The 21608-nt window shown below is 40.1% G+C and overlaps 2 protein-coding genes across 4 annotated transcripts in view; both read left to right on the top strand.

The window, feature by feature from the left end:
• Positions 1–1262: 1262 nt before the first annotated feature.
• Positions 1263–18022, top strand: rpl18 (ribosomal protein L18). The gene is made up of 7 exons (XM_061915258.1): positions 1263–1392; positions 5564–5650; positions 5724–5831; positions 11057–11155; positions 14424–14547; positions 16308–16377; positions 17896–18022. Exons 1-7 carry the CDS (start codon positions 1390–1392, stop codon positions 17969–17971), a joined length of 567 nt encoding a protein of 188 aa, XP_061771242.1. The 5' UTR covers positions 1263–1389; the 3' UTR covers positions 17972–18022.
• Positions 18023–20304: 2282 nt separating this feature from the next.
• Positions 20305–21608, top strand: part of sphk2 (sphingosine kinase 2) — a 35729-nt gene continuing 34425 nt past the window's right edge. For 2 of the 3 annotated variants that reach the window (XM_061915244.1, XM_061915245.1), the window contains exon 1: positions 20305–20440. The gene's annotated coding sequence lies outside the window, so the exon portion shown is untranslated. The remainder of the gene's footprint in view (positions 20441–21608) is intronic. The other variant, XM_061915246.1, reaches the window with a different exon arrangement.

Here is a 21608-nt window from a genome sequence, read left to right on the forward strand (position 1 = left end):
TGCCCCACTGTATATACACATAACTTTAAAACCAAGCATGCATTATGTCTAAAAAATGCCTGTTCTATTGTATCTATGTGGGTTTTACTAGAATCAATTGTTTTTGTAAAGTTTGCAAATAGAAAAAATAGGCTTTACTCACTATGACACTACACTGTCACACTCAATATTATAGTTATTTAAACATAACTCCCAAACCACACATGCAAAATGGCTAAAAATGCCTGGAGAAATGTATCTTTAAGAGTTTTATTGGAAAAATCTATATTTTGTAAGGTTTCAAAGACCCAAGTTAGATTTTTACTCAATATGACAGTATAACATTCATAACAAATATGAAAGTTATACACACAACGAGTTGAGTTTATACCAAAATGGATACATGGATGATACAGCAGAGGATTGGGAGAATGTCATGTGGTCAGATGAAACCAAAATAGAACTTTTTTGTATAAACTCAACTCGTCGTGTTTGGAGGAAGAAGAATGCTGAGTTGCATCACAAGAACACCATACCTACTGTGAAGCATGGGGGTGGAAACATCATGCTTTGGAGCTGTTTTTCTGCTAAAGGGACAGGACGATTGATCCGTGTTAAGGAAAGAATGAATGGGGCCATGTATCGTGAGATTTTGAGCCAAAACCTCCTTCCATCAGTGAGAGCTTTGAATTGGTTGACCAAATACATGTTTTCCACCATAATTTACAAATAAATTCTTTAAAATTCCTACAATGTGAATTCCTGGATTTTTTCTCCACATTCTGTCTCTCACAGTTGAAGTGTACCTATGATGAAAATTACAGACCTCTGTCATCATTTTAAGTGGGAGAACTTGCACAATCGGTGGCTGACTAAATACTTTTTTGCCCCACTGTATGTGGGTTTTACTAAAATCAATTGTTTTTGTAAAGTTTGCAAATAGAAAAATAGGTTTTACACACTATGACAGTACACTGTCACACTCAATATTACAGTTGTTTAAACATAACTCCCAAACCACACATGCAAAATGGCTAAAAAATGCCTGGAGAAATGTATCTTTGTGAGTTTTACTGGAAAAATCTATATTTTATAATGTTTGCAAAGACACATATAGATTTTTACTCAATATAACAGTATAACTTTTATGACAAATATGAAAGTCATATACACATTACTTCATAAACCAAAAACATGCATTATGTCTAAAAATACCTTTGCTATTGTATCTATGTGGGTTTTACTACAATATTCCTCCCAACCACTAGCGGCGCAATGTTCCAAGCTGCCCTCTGTTGTTTCCCAGGAATTTCCGGCGTGTCGCCAACCAATCAGAGGCGCGAGATTTCGGTTCAACTTTTATCGCGAGACCTCGCCGCCTTCTTTTCCCTTCTCCGTCTCGAGTCCAAGATGGTAGGTAACCCAGTCCAACTGGCAAAAATTACTCCAGCGACTTTATCCGCCGTCATCCTGTAAAGTAGCGCAACGTGTCCTCTTGAACTACACATGCAGCGCTTCGGGACGCTCTGTACTTTGCAATATGGCCACCATTTCGTGGTGTTTGACCCTCCGAAACACAAACGCTTAGGGAGCACAGTGCCGACATCGCGGCGAGCTAACACGTACGACACATTAAAATATATCACGTAAGGAAAACCATTTAATTGAGACCCACAATGTTCAAGATATCACCTTAAGAAAACATATAATTTGACCCTTTTCCGGGTGATATTGCTGTTGCCGGGTTAGCGCTAAGTAGCTGCGAGCTAATGTGTGGCAACTTGTCAGGCACAAAACTTCACCTTACTCGCCTTTATATAAATCAACCATTTATAAATCAACCATTTATAAATGTGCGTCAACGTTGTGAATGAAATGTCAGAATGTGTCTCCTATTGTGGGATTAAATCTTAATATCGCTTCATTTGATGAGCTGGCGACTTGTCCTGGGTGTACAACGCCTTCCGCCCGATTGTAGCCGAGATAGGCACCAGCGACCCCAAAGCAGTAGAAAATGGATGGATGTTGTCTGGGCAGCTGCAATCTAGCTAGCGGAGGTCAACACATTAGACAGGGTTCTTGTGGTTCATTGTTTCTTTTTATTAATAAGTAAAAGGTTATATTTGTATAGCGCAGCGCTTTTCTACCTTAAGGAACTCAAAGCGCTTTGACACTATTTCCACATTCACACACTGATGGCGGGAGCTGCCATGCAAGGCGCTAACCCGGACCCATCAGGAGCAAGGGTGAAGTGTCTTTTTCAAGGACAAAACGGACGTGACTAGGATGCTAGAAGGTGGGGATTGAACCAGTAACCATTCGATTGCTGGCATGACCACTCTCCCAACTTCGCCAAGGGTTTTTAAGCCTTTTTTCAAACGCATTCACAGTCTGTGGCACCCTCAGGTGGCCCGGACTGATAAGATCACAGCACGATAACTTAAAAATAATGACAACATCAGATTGTTTTATTTGTTTATAAATAGAAAAAGCACATTCTGAAAGTGTACAATTTATAATGTTATTGGTATTTTCTACACTTGCATTTAATAATGTATATGTCGTTATTTATTAGGGCTGCGAATCTTTGGGTGTCCCACGATTCGATTCAATATCGATTCTTGGGGTCGCGATTCGATTATAGATCGATTTTTTTCGATTCAACGTGATTATTGATTCAAAAACGATAGTTTTCCGATTCAAAATGATTCTGTTTTCATTCAATACGTAGGATTTCAGCAGGATCTACCCCAGTCTGCTGACATGCTAGCAGAGTAGTAGATTTTTTTTGAAAAAGCTTTTAGAATTGTAAAGGACAATGTTTTATCCACTGATTGCAATAATGTCAATTTGTCTAAAGTATTAAACGAACCAAAAATATGACTTATTTTATATTTGTATAAATATTGGACACAATTGTCAAGCTTATGAGATGAGATGCAAGTGTAAGTCACTGTGACACTATTCTTTTTTTTTTTTTTTTTTTTGTATATGTCTAAGGATAATGTCAATGAGGAATTTTTAATCACTGCTATGCTGAAATTATAACTAATATGGATGGATGGATGGATACTGTTGTTGATAATATTCCTTTTTGTTTCACTACTTTTATGTTTGTTCTGTGTCGTTTTTGTGTCTCCTTTCAATTGCTCTGTTTATTGCAGTTCTGAGTGTTGCTGGGTCAGGTTTGGTTTTGGAATTGGATTGCATTGTTATGGTATTTCTGTGTATTGTTTTGTTGGATTGATTTAAAAAAAAAAAAAAGAGAGAATGGATTCTGAATCGCACAATGGGAGAATCACGATTCGTATTCAAATCGATTTTTTCCCACACCCCTATTATTTACGTAATTTGATCACTTTCCTTGACTGGTGCACTACCGTGGTTTAGCATATCTACAAACATACAAATAATTGCTATTGCGACATCCAGTGGACACATTCAGAACAGCGGTTTATTTCACTCAAAAATTTCAGATTAATTTTTAAACTTAGCAAACTCATCCCGCGTGCAGGGTGAAAACCTGTTCTCGGACCTGATCCCGCACTAGGGCCGTACGTTTGACACCCCTGCCTGAGACGGTTCATTTTCAAGTTTTGTCAAACACAGTGCCGTTAAAGGAAACTAGCATTTCCTTGTTATCAAGGAATTAAGTGTGATGAGCTTCACGGTGGCAGAGGGGTTAGTGCGTCTGCCTCACAATACGAAGTTCCTGCAGTCCTGGGTTCAAATCCAGGCTCGGGATCTTTCTGTGTGGAGTTTGCATGTTCTCCCCGTGAATGTGTGGGTTCCCTCCGGGTACTCCGGCTTCCTCCCACTTCCAAAGACATGCACCTGGGGATAGGTTAATTGGCAACACTAAATTGGCCCTAGTGTGTGAATGTGAGTGTGAATGTTGTCTATCTGTGTTGGCCCTGCGATGAGGTGGCGACTTGTCCAGGGTGTACCCTGCCTTCCGCCCGATTGTAGCTGAGATAGGCGCCAGCGACCCCCGCAACCCCGAGAGGGAATAGGCGGTAGAAAATGGATGGATGGATGGAGTTAACTTACAAATATTGCAGCGGTGACCTTATTGTTTACACACCAAGCCTGTTATGATGGTCAAGATGTTAAATTTTTGTAGGACTGAACGATATAAGCATAGGCGCCCAACTACATTTCTGCCAGTATGTGTTTATCAGGGCAGTGTTTTTCAACCTTTTTTGCATTGAAAAAATGCGGAGGCACACCACCGGCAGGAATCATTTAAAAACGTAACTCTGTTGACAGTAAAAAGTCGTTGTCACAATTGTTGGATATGACTTTAAACCATAATTGAGCATGTAATACTATAGCTCTTGTTTCAAAGTAGGTGTACTGTCACCACCTGTCACATCACGCCCTGTCTTATCTGGACTTTTTTGCTGTTTTCCTGTGTGTAGTCTTGCGCTCCTATTTTGGTGGCTTTTTCTCTTTTGTTTTTTTTCCCTGTAGCAGTTGTTTTTATCCTTCTTTGTTGGGACATTGTTGAATGCCATGTCGTGTTCGAATTTACACTGTCTTTGCTCCACAGTAAGTCTTTGTTGTCGTCCAGCATTCTGTTTTTGTTTATTTTAGATAGATAGATAGTACTTTATTGGTTCCTTCAGGAAAATTAAAATTCCAGCAGCAGTGTACAGAGTTGAGATCAATTTAAATAAAAGTAAATAATGGGGGTTTAAATGGAAACAAAATAGAGAAATTTTGTAGCCAGTTCAGTCTTAGTTTCGTTCTGCTTAGCTTTCCCTAAGCTTCAATGCCTTTTCTTAGGGACATTCACCTTTTGTTTATTTTTGGTCTAAGCATTACACACCTTTTTTCCGACATCTACAAAGCAATGAGCTACCGGCTTCCACCTACTAATATGGAAGAGTATTACACGGTTACTCTGCCGACCTCTAGACAGCACCGACACTAAACTACACAATAATGATGTGGGTCATTAAAGTTTGTCTAAGTCTAATAATGTGCAGACTATAATTACTGGTTTCCAAAATATATTGTTAACCCAAATAGGTGAAATTAGATAATCTCCCACGGCACACCAGACTGTATCTCACGACACATGAGTGTGCTTCAGCAATCAATGTTGGATTGTGGCGTTGATTAAACTATTGAATTTTGGTCAATTCCAAACCTATATATTTCACAACAAAAACACAATTTTGTAACATGATTTTTGACAATGTTGGGTTGTGGCGTTGATTTGACCATTGAATTTTGATCATTTTTTTCCAACCGGCAATATGGATCAAAAGTTAGACATCAATATTGTCTCAATTGACAAAAATAACTATTTTGCAATGTTGTTTCAAATTTGGTTATCAAGGATTTGTACATATATTTAAGGTTGTATCATTGTCTTGTGCCTGCTGTGTTGTATTATATTCTATGATTACATTAGTGCTTGTTAAACATTATCACTACTGTACAGACAATTGTTTGCTTTAGATTATTCATTAAGTTGACTTGCATCCAATGATATTTGCTGCTCCCTGCATAAACCCTGAGCTAGTTTAAAATGGCCAATGAATCAAAGTGTTATTGTGCTTTATTCCTAATCCAGGGAGTTGACATCAGACATAACAAGGACCGCAAGGTGCACAGGAAAGAGCCCAAGAGCCAGGATATCTACTTGAGGCTCCTGGTTAAGGTAACTGCTTGGAATACTTGGTTTTATTGCCATTTAAAGGGTCAGCTTTGCTAATGGTGATGATGCCTTCCAGCTCTACAGGTTCCTGGCCCGCCGCTCCAATGCCTCCTTCAACAAGGTTGTCCTGAAGAGGCTCTTCATGAGCAGGAGCAACAGGCCCCCCATCTCCATTTCCCGCCTGGTCAGTCTCCTCTGCCTTTCACTCACTGTTTGCAAAAGAGTCCAAAACTGGCGTGTCATTTAGTCACGCAAGAAAATACTTATGAGTAGGACCGTGCAATTTTGGGGAAAAAAGTTAATTAGCGTATATTCAGCACTATAAGGCGCACGTAAAAACCTCAAATTTTCTCAAAAGCTGACAGTGCGCCTTATAATCCGGTGTGCCTTATATATGGACCAATATAGAGCCACAATAAGGGGTAAAAAATGGAAGGGGGTCTCTAAACTACGGTAAGCAGCCGCCAACTTAATTTTCCCCTGTAGAAGAAGTGCGCTTCTTCTTCTACGGTAAGCAGCCGCCGACCTTATTTTCCCTGTAGAAGAAGCGTGCGGTGCATGCTGGGATATATGACTGCGGGAGGTTTGCCGTTTCTGTGTGTTTATGTAAAGACCCCAAAATGGCTCCTATTAAGAGAGACGCTTACGACGCAGAGTTTAAACTCAAGGCGATCAGTCACACAGAACAGAGCAGCAGCAGCAGCGAGAGAATTTAAAGGGGAACATTATCACCAGACCTATGTAAGCGTCAATATATACCTTGGTGTTTAACTGATTTCAGAACTGTAAAAGGGTTAATTTGGCGATTTAAACGCCTTTCAATTGATAGCCTGTCGAGCGATGACCTTTCACCCGTGACGTCACAACATGAAGCAATTTGCCATTTTCTCAATCTTATTACACGCACCAAGTCAAATCAGCTCTGTTATTTTTCCGATATCCACACAAGAATGTGTGGATATCATGAGATACTCAAAGCAGATCATTTCCAACGATAAAGTCAACGAAATCTGCAATATTGGGAAATAAACCACCACTGAATCTGCCCGAGTGCGAGCTATTCAGGGACGACGGCAGTCTCTTCCCGCAGACGAGCGAGGTAAACCCCCTGGATATGATTTTTGCCACTTCTTTTTCTGTCTCATTTTGTCCACCAAACTTATAACGTTGTGCATGAATGCACAAAGGTGAGTTTTGTTGATGCTATTGACTTATGTGGAGTGTGCTAATCAGACATATTTGGTCACGACATGACTGCAAGGTAATCGATGCTAACATGCTATTAAGGCTAGCTGTATTTAAATGTTGCATCATTATGCCTCATTTGTAGCTATATTTGCAGCATTTCCCTCCACCCACATTTAATGCCAAACAAACACATACCGATCGCTGAATTCGTCCTCGCTTCCTCTCGTGCCGCTGTCTGTCGTGATATGGCTCAATAGCTTCAGTTTCTTTTTCAATTTCGTTTTGGTTACCTGCCTCCACACTCCAACCATCCGTTTTAACACATGCGTAATCTGTTGAATAGCTAACGGCGCTGAAATCCGAGTCTGAATCCGAGCTACTATCGCTATACCTTTCTGTGCTATCCGCCATGTTTGTTTCTGTGGGATCACGCTGTGACGTCACAGGATTATGGACGGGTGGATATAACGACGGTTAAAATCAGGCACTTTGAGGCAGTTTTTCATGATATTGCGTGATGGGTAAAATTTTGAGAAAAACTTTGAAAAATAAAATAAGCCACTGGGATCAGAGTTTTATTAGTTTTAACCCTTCATAAATTGTGATAATGTTCTCCTTTAACATTAGCAGCAGCGAGAGAATTTAACATTAACAGCAGCAACACTAACTCGTTTAATGACGACTTCGACGAGATGGATGCCGTATTCGCCCAACTGTTTGATTCGAACACTGAATAAGAATTTGAGGGATTCGTGGATGAGGAATAACTTAATAAAGTGAGCTTTACATGTTTATTTTGTGTGTTGTGTTGTGTGACATTATCGTTTGAGCAACGTTGAGTTATTGATATATTATTGCTTTGCACTGTTTCGAGTGTTACTATATTGTGATTGCTCTAACGTTTGATTTACCGTAACAGTATCTGTTTTTCACGTGTTAATTGAATCGGGGAAAATAATTAAACAGCTGTTTATTCATTTTGGGAGTGAACGGAGTTGTCAGAACGCTGGTTTGTAATCTATTAATAAAGTTTGACTGACCTATCTGACTGTTTTGTTGACATTCCCTTTAGCGCAGCTCCATCTAAAGGATGCATAACGTAACCCCAGCCTGTACTATAGTATCTATTCTATGCGCCTTATAATGCGGTGTGCCTTATATATGAACAAAGTTTTAAAATAGGCCATTCATTGAAGGTGCGCCTTATAATCCGGTGTGTCTTATAGTGCGGAAAATACGGTAATTGCAATTTTCTTTCCATATTTTATATATATTTCATTCATATAAATGAATGCAACTGCAAAAATTGAGTGATGGAATACATCTTACTTTGAGACTGTCCATCAACATATTCTAGTTTCATTTAGGGTTGTACGGTACCACGATACTAATGAATCATATTCGCTACAATACCGCATCTAAAAAGTACATATTACTCACAATATGCAATAAATTACTCTCAAAAATATTTTATTTTAAGCAGACAAAGAGCTTTTGTCTACATCATGCTTTTAAAACTGAATAATTAAAAACTTTACAGTGTTTGTAATGCCACATAATTTATGATATTGCATGTTCGGATGAAATGAAATACCACAGTAATACTCCCAACGTTAGTATTACTTTAAATGCTAGCATTAAAACAAAAGACATTTAAAAGGAACTGTGCTTTTTGGGAATTTTGACTATCATTCACAGTCCTTATGATAAACAAAAACACACGTATTCTTTTTACATTTTAATTTGTAATAATCGGGAGTTAAACAACTCATTACATGTCGCAAACTGAATATTAACAAGTATTATAGGCACTAGCGCAGAGGAACTACTTTTAGTGGCGCCGTGATCACAGTATGCCAACTAGCTTATGCTGCTATATTGATGTATTGTGCTGCTGGGTTGTTGAAAGTTCATTGTAGAAGATAAATCATGCCTTTCACCTGGTTAGTAGAAGGTTGTGGACACAAACCCACAAGTTGGTCAACTTTGACATCTAACTTAGACCTGGAGATGAGAAAAACACGGATGCTCTTTTGCAGCAACTTTTTTTTCCCCTTCCTGAGGATTTTAATTATTCATCTAATTGGGAAGATATATGAACTGTCAAAGGTGACGCTTTAAAAAAGTCGCACCGCATTGAAGGAAATCGCCCCAGAAAAACTACACACCACGGGAAAGAGGTGTAAACTGAAGAGCTACTTGATAAATTCTCAATCCATCCATTTTCTAATGCTTGTCTCTCGTTGGGGGAGGGGGCTGGAGCCTTTGGGTACACCTCGGACAAGTCGTCACCTCATGAAATGTCAGCCAGAAAATATATTTGAAGCTCCAATTTATATTAAAATATTATATACAAACATATATCAAACATGTAGAGGACACTGCTTCTCATAAAGTAGAAGTTGAAAGACACTTACGTAAACATTTTTTGACACTTGTTACACACTGTCACTTAACTAAGTTTTTAAAAATATTTTCTTGTAAACAGTTGATGTTCCTGCACTATTTTTTGCACTTAAAAAAATGTGTTTGTAGTAAAAAAAAATGGATTAGAACATTTGATCATTAGGTTTGTGTGCAACCTGAACAATCCTTCCTTTTCATTTTACACACTAACTTTAATGCCTCATCTTGTTTTGGGTAGGAACATGTACCACAATGTGTTGTGGCTTTTATGCTGTTACAATTATTATTCTACTGTACTTGGAAGGTAAATAATTGTTATCCTAAATAAAATACAATTAACCTTAATTTCTTTAAGCAAAATGTAACTTAAGAAAATATTGACATCTAAGTGTTTTTTTTCCCAGTTGGGAAAAACTAGGTCAGGTTTTTTATTTTTTTTGCTACCATTGCTTTCTCACTCGTCAGTCCGTGTTGATGGGCTCATATCGCTCATCAGGTTTAAAACCTAAATTTACCCACATTTGGCTTTTCTGGAAATGTGTTTTTGTGATGGGGAAAATGTGGACCCAGTAGGAGAGCTGTTTAGGGCTGCAAGACATCCTTTGCATGACACTATGGCCGCTCTGAGGAGTAACTGTAGCAACAGGCCCCTCATTACACTGCAGAGCGGAAGGTTTTAAGAGATCCTTTATTCCTTTTGGCCACAAGACTGTACATCAGATCTCAGCTATACATATCGAGCACTTTGTTGTGGTTATCTTTGAGAATTATGTAGTTATTGTGGATGATTTTCTACTACTGGACACCTGAATTTCCCCTATGGAGGATCCATTATTTACCTTTCCACAATCATATTTTTTACTCTTTTTGTTACTTTGCGGAAGATGTCTCGAGCGTATGTCGAGGTTCTCTCTCCATGCTTCCTGTGTGTCTACTCAGTGGCCTAGTGGTTAGAGTGTCCGCCCTGAGATCGGTAGGTTGTGAGTTCAAACCCCGGCCGAGTCATACCAAAGACTATAAAAAATGGGACCTATTGCCTCCCTGCTTGGCACTCAGCATCAAGGGTTGGAATTGGGGGTTAAATCACCATAAATGATTCCCGGGCGCAGCACCGCTGCTGCCCTCACTTCCCAGGGGGTGATCAAGGGGATGGGTCAAATGCAGAGGACAAATTTCACCACACCTAGTGTGTGTGTGACAATCATTGCTACTTTAACTTGACTAAGCTGCTTTCCGCCCACTGACACAAAGATTGTGAATGACATCAAAGAGGGCTCACTTTGTTAATTCTACTGTTATAAATGCTTAAGTGCTGACAGCGGCTTACAAAGTGAGACCTCGCTCTCCCTGTTTGGAGCTAGAGCCTAAGAAAGCCGAGACTCAACAATTCTGATTGGCCAACGTGTGTCATTCAAATGCTAGTGATGGTCAATAAATAAATGTCGATGTGATGTCAATAAATCTTGCAGTCCTAATCTGGATATGTTAACTCAGTTGCTCAAGTATCGACGTTTGCCAGCTTTCCTCGCTGGTAGAAATTAGGCACTGTAGCCAGCTCGCCCTGGCTAACAGAGCTTTCTGGGTGACGGTGAAAGTTAGGAGACTAATATGGTAGCGTTTGTTTGCGATACAGCTGGTTAAGTGAAACATTGATATTCAGAAATTACATTACGTACATTTGATTCAGGGATTTTCTCCTTTTTGTGCAGCCCGACCTAGAGTAGCATCGTGACAGTCAGTGTTTCAAAAACTGTATTGAACCAAAGCACGTTTTACATCCGAGAAATCATTGTTTTTTTTCTCCTCTTTCTCCAGATCCGTAAGATGAGGCTGCCCGGCCGTGAGAACAGAATTGCTGTTGTCGTGGGAACTGTCACTGATGACGTCAGGATCCAGGTTGTCCCCAAGCTCAAGGTAAGTGTCCGCAACAGAACATGAGAGCCCAGTTCCTATTGGTTTTGGAGCAATGGACTGTCAAAGCTACTACAAACTACTTTTCCATATTTAGTGGTAAGAGTGCTTGATAATTATCAGGCAGACATGAGGAAATGGGTCACACTGATAAATCTGATAACATAAATAACTACTAAATCAGGTGAAATTAGCTGAAGTGTTAAAGTTAGCAAATCAAGCACTCCTTTTTACCTACATTTGTACTGTAATCCTGTTGTAAACGCTCAGATCTCAAAGTAAACAAATATGGCACCATCCGTGGTCAAGGTAAAGAACATCACACGTCCGCACATCAGTCATTAACAGCCGCCTGAAAGACTGTGTTTAGAAAGCCTACCCACACGTCAGCTGCAGAAAAAGCTGCTTTCTATCGCTGTTCCATTGAAATTTTGCCAGAGTTGATCTCAGGGACAAATCAACCTGATTTTTGTTATGAAAATGATTGAACATACGGACTTTGTCAGGACAAATCTACATGTACACTTATCTCACATCTGCCTTTGATCTTATCTCCAGGTGTGTACAAATACAGTACTTATCTGTACTGTAAAGTTCACATTTGAATGACAATAAAAAGGAAGCAAGTCTAACTACACTCAAACATACATAGAAAGACAAATACCTTTTTACTGGCCATATCAGCTGACAGTGATGGGTCGACTATAGTGCTGCACCATTACTCTAAACCATATTAGGGGTTTAATTTGTACAGTGAATAATCGCAAAAGCCAAAGTTTCGTTTTTTTTTAGTTTTTTTCTCCGCCGTCACCAGCATTTTACTGGCATGTTGGCCAATCAGAATAGAGCCTCGCATTTGTCTTGTTATATTGCTCTCTTGTCTCTCGGTGAAGAGATCTTCTACCATAGAGCTTTGCCTCTCGCCAGTGAGGCGTTCTGCTAAGTACCACAAATGAGCAGGAAAAATTATAATTACAGAGCTCAATGTCCCTTTGTTGGAATATTTCACCTTCAAATGGGATGGACAATATGAGTGACAATGACGTGATCGCAATAAACACAAATACACTCTCTCACCTCATTTCTCTAACTGGGAAGAAACTGCATTTTGAGATGTTCAATACCTATTTAGCTTAAATTTTTGCTCACATAAATGTAAACATTTATTTGGAGTAACAACGGTATTTACCTTCCAGTTCCAGTGAAATGGTTAATTGTACAGTAATAAGTAATAATGGTTTGTATCCTTTAAAATAGTTATTTGCGTTATTATATATTAAGATTACATTATAAACACTGCAAAGTTTTTATGGATGATTTCTTCAGTATAAGAGCATGATGTAGTCAAAAGCTTGTGAGTTCTTCTACATAGCGCCAAATATTTTTGCATATTTTGTGGGGCACCTTGAGTGAAGAATATGCTGATTGGTTTCTTTCACATTGGTGCAGCCCTGGTAGATGACACCTTGCAGAGCATTGCAAACTGTGAAGAGACTCGATTGACATATTCACATGTTTAAAATCCTCGGTCATTATGGCAAGGGGATTGTCTTGTAACACCCGCGCGATGGGTTTGATCAGTTATGTTATGTTCATATTCTTATTTATAATGTCTGTGAATGTTGTCATTCATCCAGGTCATTGTCATCTCAGGGCATTCAATCCATCACAACTGGAATGTTTGGTGCGTCTTAAAAGACCTTTTTCCGCTCATCCGAGTAGTCTTCATCAGTTCTTGCTCCCAGACTTAAATAGGTCAGATCTAGTCCAGCGGTTGGGGCCACAACACCAAATATTCATATTTAAACCAGAAGGGTGAGCCTGGGCAAGGATGGTTTCACCCTATTGTAGTGAGAAAAACTGTTTTAATGCAAACCAGCAATCCTACTGTCAAAGCCAACAACAGTCCATCCATCCATTTTTCTACCACTTGTTCCTCGGGTCAAAGGAGGTGCTGGAGCCTATCCCAGCTGCAGTCATTGAAGTGTAATTTCTCCTTATTGTGTGGTAAAACAATTGCCGTGGATCCACTACTAGCAGTTCAAGGTGTTGGAGTATTAACATTTGGTGTTTTGGCACCAACAGCTGGACTAGATCTGACCAATCTAAGTCTGTGAGCATGAACTGATGAAGTCTTCTCAGACAAACCAAGCAATAATGCCCTGAGACAGACACGTGTTTTCCATTTAGTCTAAAACATGTAACTCGTTTATTTGTAAATACATCAGAACAGTCTCACACATTTCTTTGTCTTGCTTCATACCGCAGTGGATTAAAAAAAGATTTTGCTTCAAAGGCTGTTTTTTTACCAAGACAAATCTGGCTGTCAGATGCAGAAGTCGCCAATCACTCGAAATCGACCCGTCTGTATGTATGTGTGTGTATATATATATATATATATATATATATATATATTACAGTGACCAACAGGCAAGCATTTTAACCCTTGAACACACCTCAATTCACAAGTTAGAACATCGTGGCCACACACCCCGAACCCGACAGCACACTACAGCCGCTCGCCTCGCAAACGCGCATGACATGCACTCGCATGATGGAGCTGCAACAATGCGTTAAAGTTAAAGTACCACTCATAGTCACACACAAACTAGGTATGGTGTAATTACCCTCTGCATTTGACCCCCACCCTGGAGGAGAGGGGAGCAGTGAGCAGCAGCGGCCACACTTAGGAATCATTTTGGTGATTTAACCCCCAATTCCAACCCTTAATGCTAAGCAGGGAGGTAATGGCTCCCATTTTTAAAGTCTTTGGTGTGACTCTAACCTAACTTTACCACAGATTCTTGCAACCCATCTGACATTGTCTAGCATCAGACATCAAAGGTCTCTCCCCTCGACTGCCAAATACTATAGTCCGTGAACATTGCTCCAGAACATGGACTTTGCGTGGATTTGCAGATAGAAAAGTATACATTGACTCGTGCAAAGGCAGTAATGTGTGATCAAACAAGCAGCAGCTAAATTATTAATCAAATTTTTTGTGAAAAAATCATCTTTGGCCATATCACCCAGGCCTATGGTTCTGTGATGTTCTTAAAGCTATACACGCACCGACAGGAGGTTTCAGTAGGAGCTGGACACATCACTACTAGATGATGACTTTACCACAGCTCTGCATTAATTACTGGTGTGAAGGGTTTTCATTCAAGTACAAAGTGAAGTTCTGCTTGTATTTACCTTTATTCCTCAACACTCTGTTTAAGGATTCAGTACTTGCCTTAGTGGACTTTTAGCTTGTGTTGTCTTTCAGATCTGCGCTCTGAGGGTCACTGATGGCGTTCGCCGCAGGATCTTAAAGGCCGGAGGCGAGGTGATGACCTTTGACCAGCTGGCTTTGACTACACCTAAAGGCCATGGCACCGTGATTCTGTCTGGTGAGTACACTTGTGGACGTGGACCTAGACAATGGAAGTACTTGTACCTGCACAGTACTCTGACATGTGCTGCTTTGGAGCACAGTAGTAGTCTTTGAAAAGAAAAGTAGTCTGCAGCACATTCTGCAAGTTGTAACCTTTTAGTTTATAACAGAAGTGCAGTTTGCGTTTGTAGGCCTACTGTGAAATACATCTCTAATCTGGGGACTTGCTTTAAAAATGTCTTTCATTTTTACATTGTTGCCTGCCTAATAGTTCATTTCTCGCCACATATCAAGCATCGTTGCTCGTGAAAGTAAAACAATCTGTCCTTGCAGAATTTCCAACACTCTTCCTCTCAGATTATTATTCATGGTGTAGTTACTGCACACACATTGGCAACCCATCACCTGTAGGACTCCACCTATACGCATTCACTGCCTTACAGACAGGGTAGTGTAAAATACCTCAATTTGATTAAGGCCTTTAAATGTCATTCTCTTAAAGTCTTAAATTATTGTGATAGCTCTTAAAAGGAAATATTTTCCTTAACAACAAATGCATAACTTTCAGTGTCCAGCTGTTGAGGACACTTCATTCACCACAACGTGTGCGTGCTGCGACAGACCGAATGAAATGCTTAACACTTACCAACTACATGTTGGGCATGATGTGGCGCTTAAAAGAGCAGTGAATACCTTTGTAAACTTTGCAGGAAATTATCTGCTTACAATTATTTTGTAAGACTATTTATATACTCTTTTCTAGTATGAAAGTGAAATGTGTGTTAAAATGTTTTCGGGTGTGATGACCCCTAAACTATCAGCTTAGTGCTTGATCTGTCCCTGCTCTCACTTGACTGATGAAACATTTACGTGAGACATTCAATCAATCAAAGTTTACTTATATAGCCCTAAATCACAAGTGTCTCAAAGGGCTACACAAGCCACAACCACATCCTGGGCTCAGATCCCACATCAGGGCAAGGAAAAAGTCAACCCAATGGGATAACAATGTGAAACCTTGGAGGAGACTGCAAATGTTGGGACATAATGTGTTTTAGTCAAGCCAACAGGTATGGTGTCACCTAGCGGCAGCATGTAGATGCTGAATAGTGCAGGGCCAAGAAGCCAACCCTGGGGAACTCCACACCTTACCTTGACATAGTCCAAGGTCACATTATGGCAGACACACTGCATCCTGTCAGTACGATAGGAGTTAGACCAAGACAAGGCTATGTCTGACATACATATAAATGTTTTGATACGCTGTAATAAAATATGATGGACAGTATGGAAAGCAGCGCTAAGATGAAGAAGCAGCAACATAGATGACACATCAGCATCCATCATTAGCAGTAGATCATCAGTCGTTTTTGCCAGGGCTGTCTCCGTAGACTGATTTGTCCTGAAACCGGACTGAAAGGGTTCAGAGAGATTGTTACACGCTAAGTGTTCAATGCACACATGGTCAATGTTGGCTTTGTCATTAGCACAAATGAATCAGGTGTAGAAACCCAACCACAATTGTTGTTGTACACGCAGAACAGGACGAGAAATGTATCAATGAAATGATGACACTTATCTTGGCTCTTGTTAGCCAAGATGTGATAAGCCAGGAAACATTTCATGAAAGTGAGTGGTTCTATATGTCGGACCAAAACACCACTGCACTTGGACTTTTATCAAAAAGGCAAAGGTGCAAACATTTAAGCTGTGACAAATAGCAAGAAAGACCTTTTCCATCCAACTGTATCTTATCATTTCACTTTGGTTTTCCAGGTCCTCGCAAAGGCAGAGAGGTCTACAGGCACTTTGGAAAAGCTCCTGGAACTCCTCACAGCCACACCAAGTATGAAGCGCACACCAACACCCACTTTTTATACTTTTATGTGAACTTTTCAAAGATATCAATGAGTATAAATGACGGAATTCAAAACAAGTTTTGCTTTTATTAGATCAAAAACTAGTGGTACCAAATGGCACTGCATATATAGTAGAGCATTATCACTTTTTTCTCCAAGATTTTGATTAAATTTGTATATTTTATAAATAAATGTCAATATAAGAATAATAATGGATTTTATATAGCGCTTTTCTAGACACTCAGTGCTTTACAGAAGTGAAGGAAGACATGTTAGTTTTAGACTGTCAACCAACATGCATCTGAAGGTGCCACACTTTACAACATTATGTAATAAATCAATCAATGTTTATTTATATAGCCCTAAATCACTAGTGTCTCAAGGGGCTGCACAAACCATAACCACATCCTCGGTAGAGCCCACATAAGTGCTAGGAAAACTCACCCCAGTGGGACGTCGGTGACAGTGACAATGATGACTTTGAGAAACCTTGGAGATCAAACGGTGATACCCCTGACAAGCACTAGGTCTATCGTATTACCGTTGCGATGCGTGGGTTCATTTATTATTTGTGTAAGACCACAGCTATCAATTATAGTCTGGAGCGCCACGCACGGTGGGTCCTATGGGGTATTCATATGGATATTAAAGTCCCCCATTATAATTATATTATCGGCGTGTGTCAATAGATCAGCAACAAACTCTGAGAATGCACTGATAAAGTCCGAATAGGGCCCTGGGGGGCGGTAGATAACAGCCAGGTATAGAGGCAGCGGTGTGACAGACCTCATAGTAAGCACCTCAAACAAATTATATTTTTTTAGGTTAGGACTAAGGTTAAAATTTTCTTTGTATATTGTACAGTAAAACCTCTCAAATATAGATCAGGCCTGCAAAGAGGTTTTACCTGGCCCGTGGGATGAGTTTGCTAAGTATAAAAATGAACCTGAAATTTTTGAATGAAAGAAACAGCTGTTCTAAATGTGTCCACTAGTTGTCGCAATAGCAATTCTTTGTATTTTTATAGATGATGCAACATATGTACAAAATAAACCACATGTTAATGCATCAGTCGAGGAAAATGAGCAGACTACTTAAATAACAGTCTGTATTTTGATTTTGATAGATTTTTTTTATCTTGATACATTGAAAATAAACACCAAAGAGTTGACTGATGTACAATATCATGTAATTTGTTCAGAAAATATAAATAACAACAAATAAAGACAGAATATTATTAAGTGTAGAAAAACCACAACATGATTTGTACAATTTCAGGATGTGCTTGTTCTATTTTTAAAGAAAGAAAATAATCTGAAGTTGTCTTTATTTTTAACTTATCGTGCTGTGATTTTACCAGTCCAGCCCACCTGGGAGTAGATTTGAGAGTATATAATGTCCCAGGTGTACTCATGAATAACATGTTCACCATGCTCATAAAGCCTCCAAGGGAATAATGTGCCAGGTGTACTCATGAATAACATGTCCACGTTTCTTCCTCGCAGGCCCTACGTGCGCTCCAAGGGCAGGAAGTTTGAGAGAGCTCGTGGTCGCCGATCCAGCCGTGGCTACAAGAACTAGTCTTTCTTTTTCCTGCAATCTGATGCTAATAAAAGACTGGTGTGTCAAAAATGTCTTTGTCTTCCCAAATATGGGCATTGCATTGTCAGGTCAGGATGGAGTTTTAGTGGATATACATTCCATTGCTAAGCCCTAACAGGAAGTGACTCAGCACTCACTTCCTGTTTTGGTCTTAAGGCCTCCAGTCAGGTGGAGGAGGAGCCCAAACCGTGAGTGAGTGATGGTCCGACAATGATTGGAGGAGGAGTTGAGTCCAAACAGTCAATGATTGGAGGAGGAGCCCAAAAAGGAAGTGGGTGATGGTCTGTCAATAATTAGAGGAGCCCAAACTGGAAGTGAGTGATTGACAATGATTGGAGGAGGAGCCCAAACCGGAAGTGAGTGATTGGAGGAGAGTTGCACCCAAACTGGAAGTGAGTGATTGGAGGACGAGTTGCACCCAAACCGGAAGTGAGTGATGATTGGAGGAGGAGCTGCGCCCAAACAGGAAGTGAATGATGATTGGAGGAGTTGCCCCACACAGGAAGTGAGTGATGATTGGAGGACGAGTTGTATTCCAAAGAGGAAGTGAGTGATGATTGGAGGAGTTGCATTCCAAAGAGGAAGTGAATGATGATTGAAGGAGGAGTTGCGTCCAAAGAGGAAATGAGTGATGATTGTAGGAAGAGTTGCGTCCAAAGAGGAAGTGTGTGATGATTGGAGGAGGAGTTGCGTCCAAAGAGGAAGTGTGTGATGCTTGGAGGAGGAGTTGTATTCCAAAGAGGAAGTGAGTGATGATTGGAGGAGGAGTTGCATTCCAAAGAGGAAGTGAATGATGATTGGAGGAGGAGTTGCATCCAAAGAGGAAGTGAGTGATGATTGTAGGAGGAGTTGCGTCCAAAGAGGAAGTGTGTGATGATTGGAGGAGGAGTTGCGCTCAAACAGGAAGTGAGTGGTGATTGAAGGAGGAGTTGCACCCAAAGAGGAAGTGAGTGATGATTGGAAGAGGAGTTGCATGCAAAGAGGAAGTGAGTGATGATTGGAAGAGGAGTTGCATGCAAACAGGAAGTGTGTTATGATTGGAGAAGGAGTTGCATCCAAACAAGAAGTGAGTGATGATTAGAGGAGTTGCATCCAAACAGGAAGTGAGTGATGATTAGAGGAGGAGTTACACCCAAACAGGAAGTGAGTGATGATTGGAGGAGGAGTAGTGTCCAGACAGGAAGTGAATAATGATTGGAGGAGGAGTTGGGCCCAAACAGGAAGTGAGTGGTGATTGGAGGAGGACTTGCGTCCAACATACTTGCCAACCCTCCACGGATTTTCCGGGAGACTCCCGAAATTCAGCGCCTCTCCCGAAAACCTCCCGGGACAAATTTTCTCCCGAAAATCTCCCGGAATTCAGGCGGAGCTGGAGGCCACGCCCCCTCCAGCTCCATGCGGACCTGACTCAGCAATGTTGTGACCCTCTTAAACAGGACAATAATGCCATCTACTGTACATAGAATAGAATAGAATGTACTTTATTGATCCCTGTGGTAAATTCAGCACCACAGTTTGCTCACAATAAACAAAATAATATAATATATCGTATTTTTCGGACTATAAGTCGCAGTTTTTTCATAGTTTGGCTGGGGGTGCGACTTATACTCGGGAGCGACTTATGTGTGAAATTATTAACACATTACCGTAAAATATTCAATAATAGTATTTAGCTCATTCAAGGAAGAGACTAGACGTGTAAGATTTCATGGGATTTATGGATTAGGAGTGACGGATTGTTTGGTAAACGTATACGTTCTATATGTTATAGTTATTTGAATGACTCTTACCATAATATGTTACGTTAACATAGCAGGCACCTTCTCAGTTGGTTATTTATGCCTCATATAACGTACACTTATTCAGCCTGTTGTTCACTACTCTTTATTTATTTGAAATTGCCTTTCAAATGTCTATTCTTGGTGTTGGATTTTATGAAATAAATTCCCCCCCAAAAATGCGACTTATATATGTTTTTTTCCTTCTTTATTATGCATTGTGCGACTTATACTCCGAAAAATAGGGTATATAAAAATGAAAATACTGATGTATAAAAATGAAATACTCGAGTTGGTGAATTGTAGATGTAAATATACTCCTCCACTCTTAACCACGCCCCCTGCCCCAACCACGCCCCCACACCCCCCACCTCCCGAATTCGGAGGTCCCAAGGTTGGCAAGTATGACGTACAAACAGGAAGTGAGTGATGATTGGAGGAGGAGTTGCGCCCAAACAGGAAGTGAGTGCTGATTGGAGGAGGAGTTGCGTGCAAACAGGAAGTGAGTGATGATTGGAGAATGTGAGTGGGCGTGGCAATGTTTTCCTTATCGCCATTGGATTTCCTCCCCGCCGATCCAAGTCGCTGCTCGCTGGCCCACAGCGGCGCACACTTCCTGCAGATTGTCCCCACACTCGCAAGTCTCCAGGAGGACGGCAGACAAGATGAGGTGCGTGGCAACATTTTCATGACTTTATTGCAGCTCACACACACACACTGAGAGAGAGAGAGAGAGAAGGAGAGAGAGAGAGAGAGAAGCGCGCTAACAAATACCAGCGACTAACTAACCTCTGCTAGCCTGGCTACGTCCGACGTCTTCGGACACATTGTGCTCAGAGTCCCGCGGGGGGAGAAAAACGGGCTTTTTTTTTTGTCGGTGCCGGACAATTATGTAAGTCATTAAAGGCGACACTTCACACTCACTTGCTAGCTAACGAGCTAACGCTTTAGCACCCCTTTGCCAAGAAGAGCAGGTGCAAAAGCATCAATAAATGTGGCAAACGTGCACTCGAAGGATGTATTCCAGCTGCAAGTTTAGCACAACTCGGGAAAGCAGTAGCATGTCAACGCTTGCTAGCCCTGGGGTCAAAGGTCAAGTAGTTTGAAGTGCGTCAAGTTGACCTCGTTAGATGTCTTTATGAGTCATAACCCGCACCCTAACTAACCAGTATAACTAGCAGGAGAAGTGAATAACAAGATCTACAACATTGTAAAAGGACAATGACATCAACACAATGGCAAGACATTGATCAAAAACATTGCAAAATGACAAAAACATCAGCACAATAACAAGACATTGATGACAAACATTGTAAAAGGACAATAACATCAGTACAATAACAAAAGACGTTGATCACAAACATTGTAAAAGGACAATAACATCAGCACAATAACAAAAGACGTTGATCACAAACATTGTAAAAAGACAATAACATCAACATAATGACAAGACATTGATCATAAACATTGTAAAAGAACAATAACATCAAGACAATCACAATTCATTGATCAAAAACATTGTGAAATGACAAAAACATCAATTTAATAACAAGACATTGATGACAAACATTGTAAAAGGACAATAACATCAACACAATAACAAGACATTGATGACAAACCTTGTAAAATGACAATAACTTCAACATAATAACAAGACGTTGATAACAAACATTGTAAAAGGACAATAACATCAACACAATAACAAGACATTGATTACAAACATTGTAAAAGGACAAAAACATCATCATAATGACAAAACATTAATCATGAACATTAACATCAACACAATAACAAGACGTTGATGACAAACATTGTAAAAGTACAACAACATCCACACA

Source organism: Nerophis ophidion, linkage group LG11 (genome assembly GCF_033978795.1).
Source record: "Nerophis ophidion isolate RoL-2023_Sa linkage group LG11, RoL_Noph_v1.0, whole genome shotgun sequence".
NCBI classification, from domain to species: domain Eukaryota; kingdom Metazoa; phylum Chordata; class Actinopteri; order Syngnathiformes; family Syngnathidae; genus Nerophis; species Nerophis ophidion.

Bases quoted from the DNA above. Each gene is read 5' to 3' on its own strand.
- rpl18 (XM_061915258.1), top strand. The intron at 11,156-14,423 runs GTAAGTGTCCGC...GTTGTCTTTCAG, and splicing joins AGGTTGTCCCCAAGCTCAAG to ATCTGCGCTCTGAGGGTCAC. The intron at 14,548-16,307 runs GTGAGTACACTT...TTGGTTTTCCAG, and splicing joins TGGCACCGTGATTCTGTCTG to GTCCTCGCAAAGGCAGAGAG.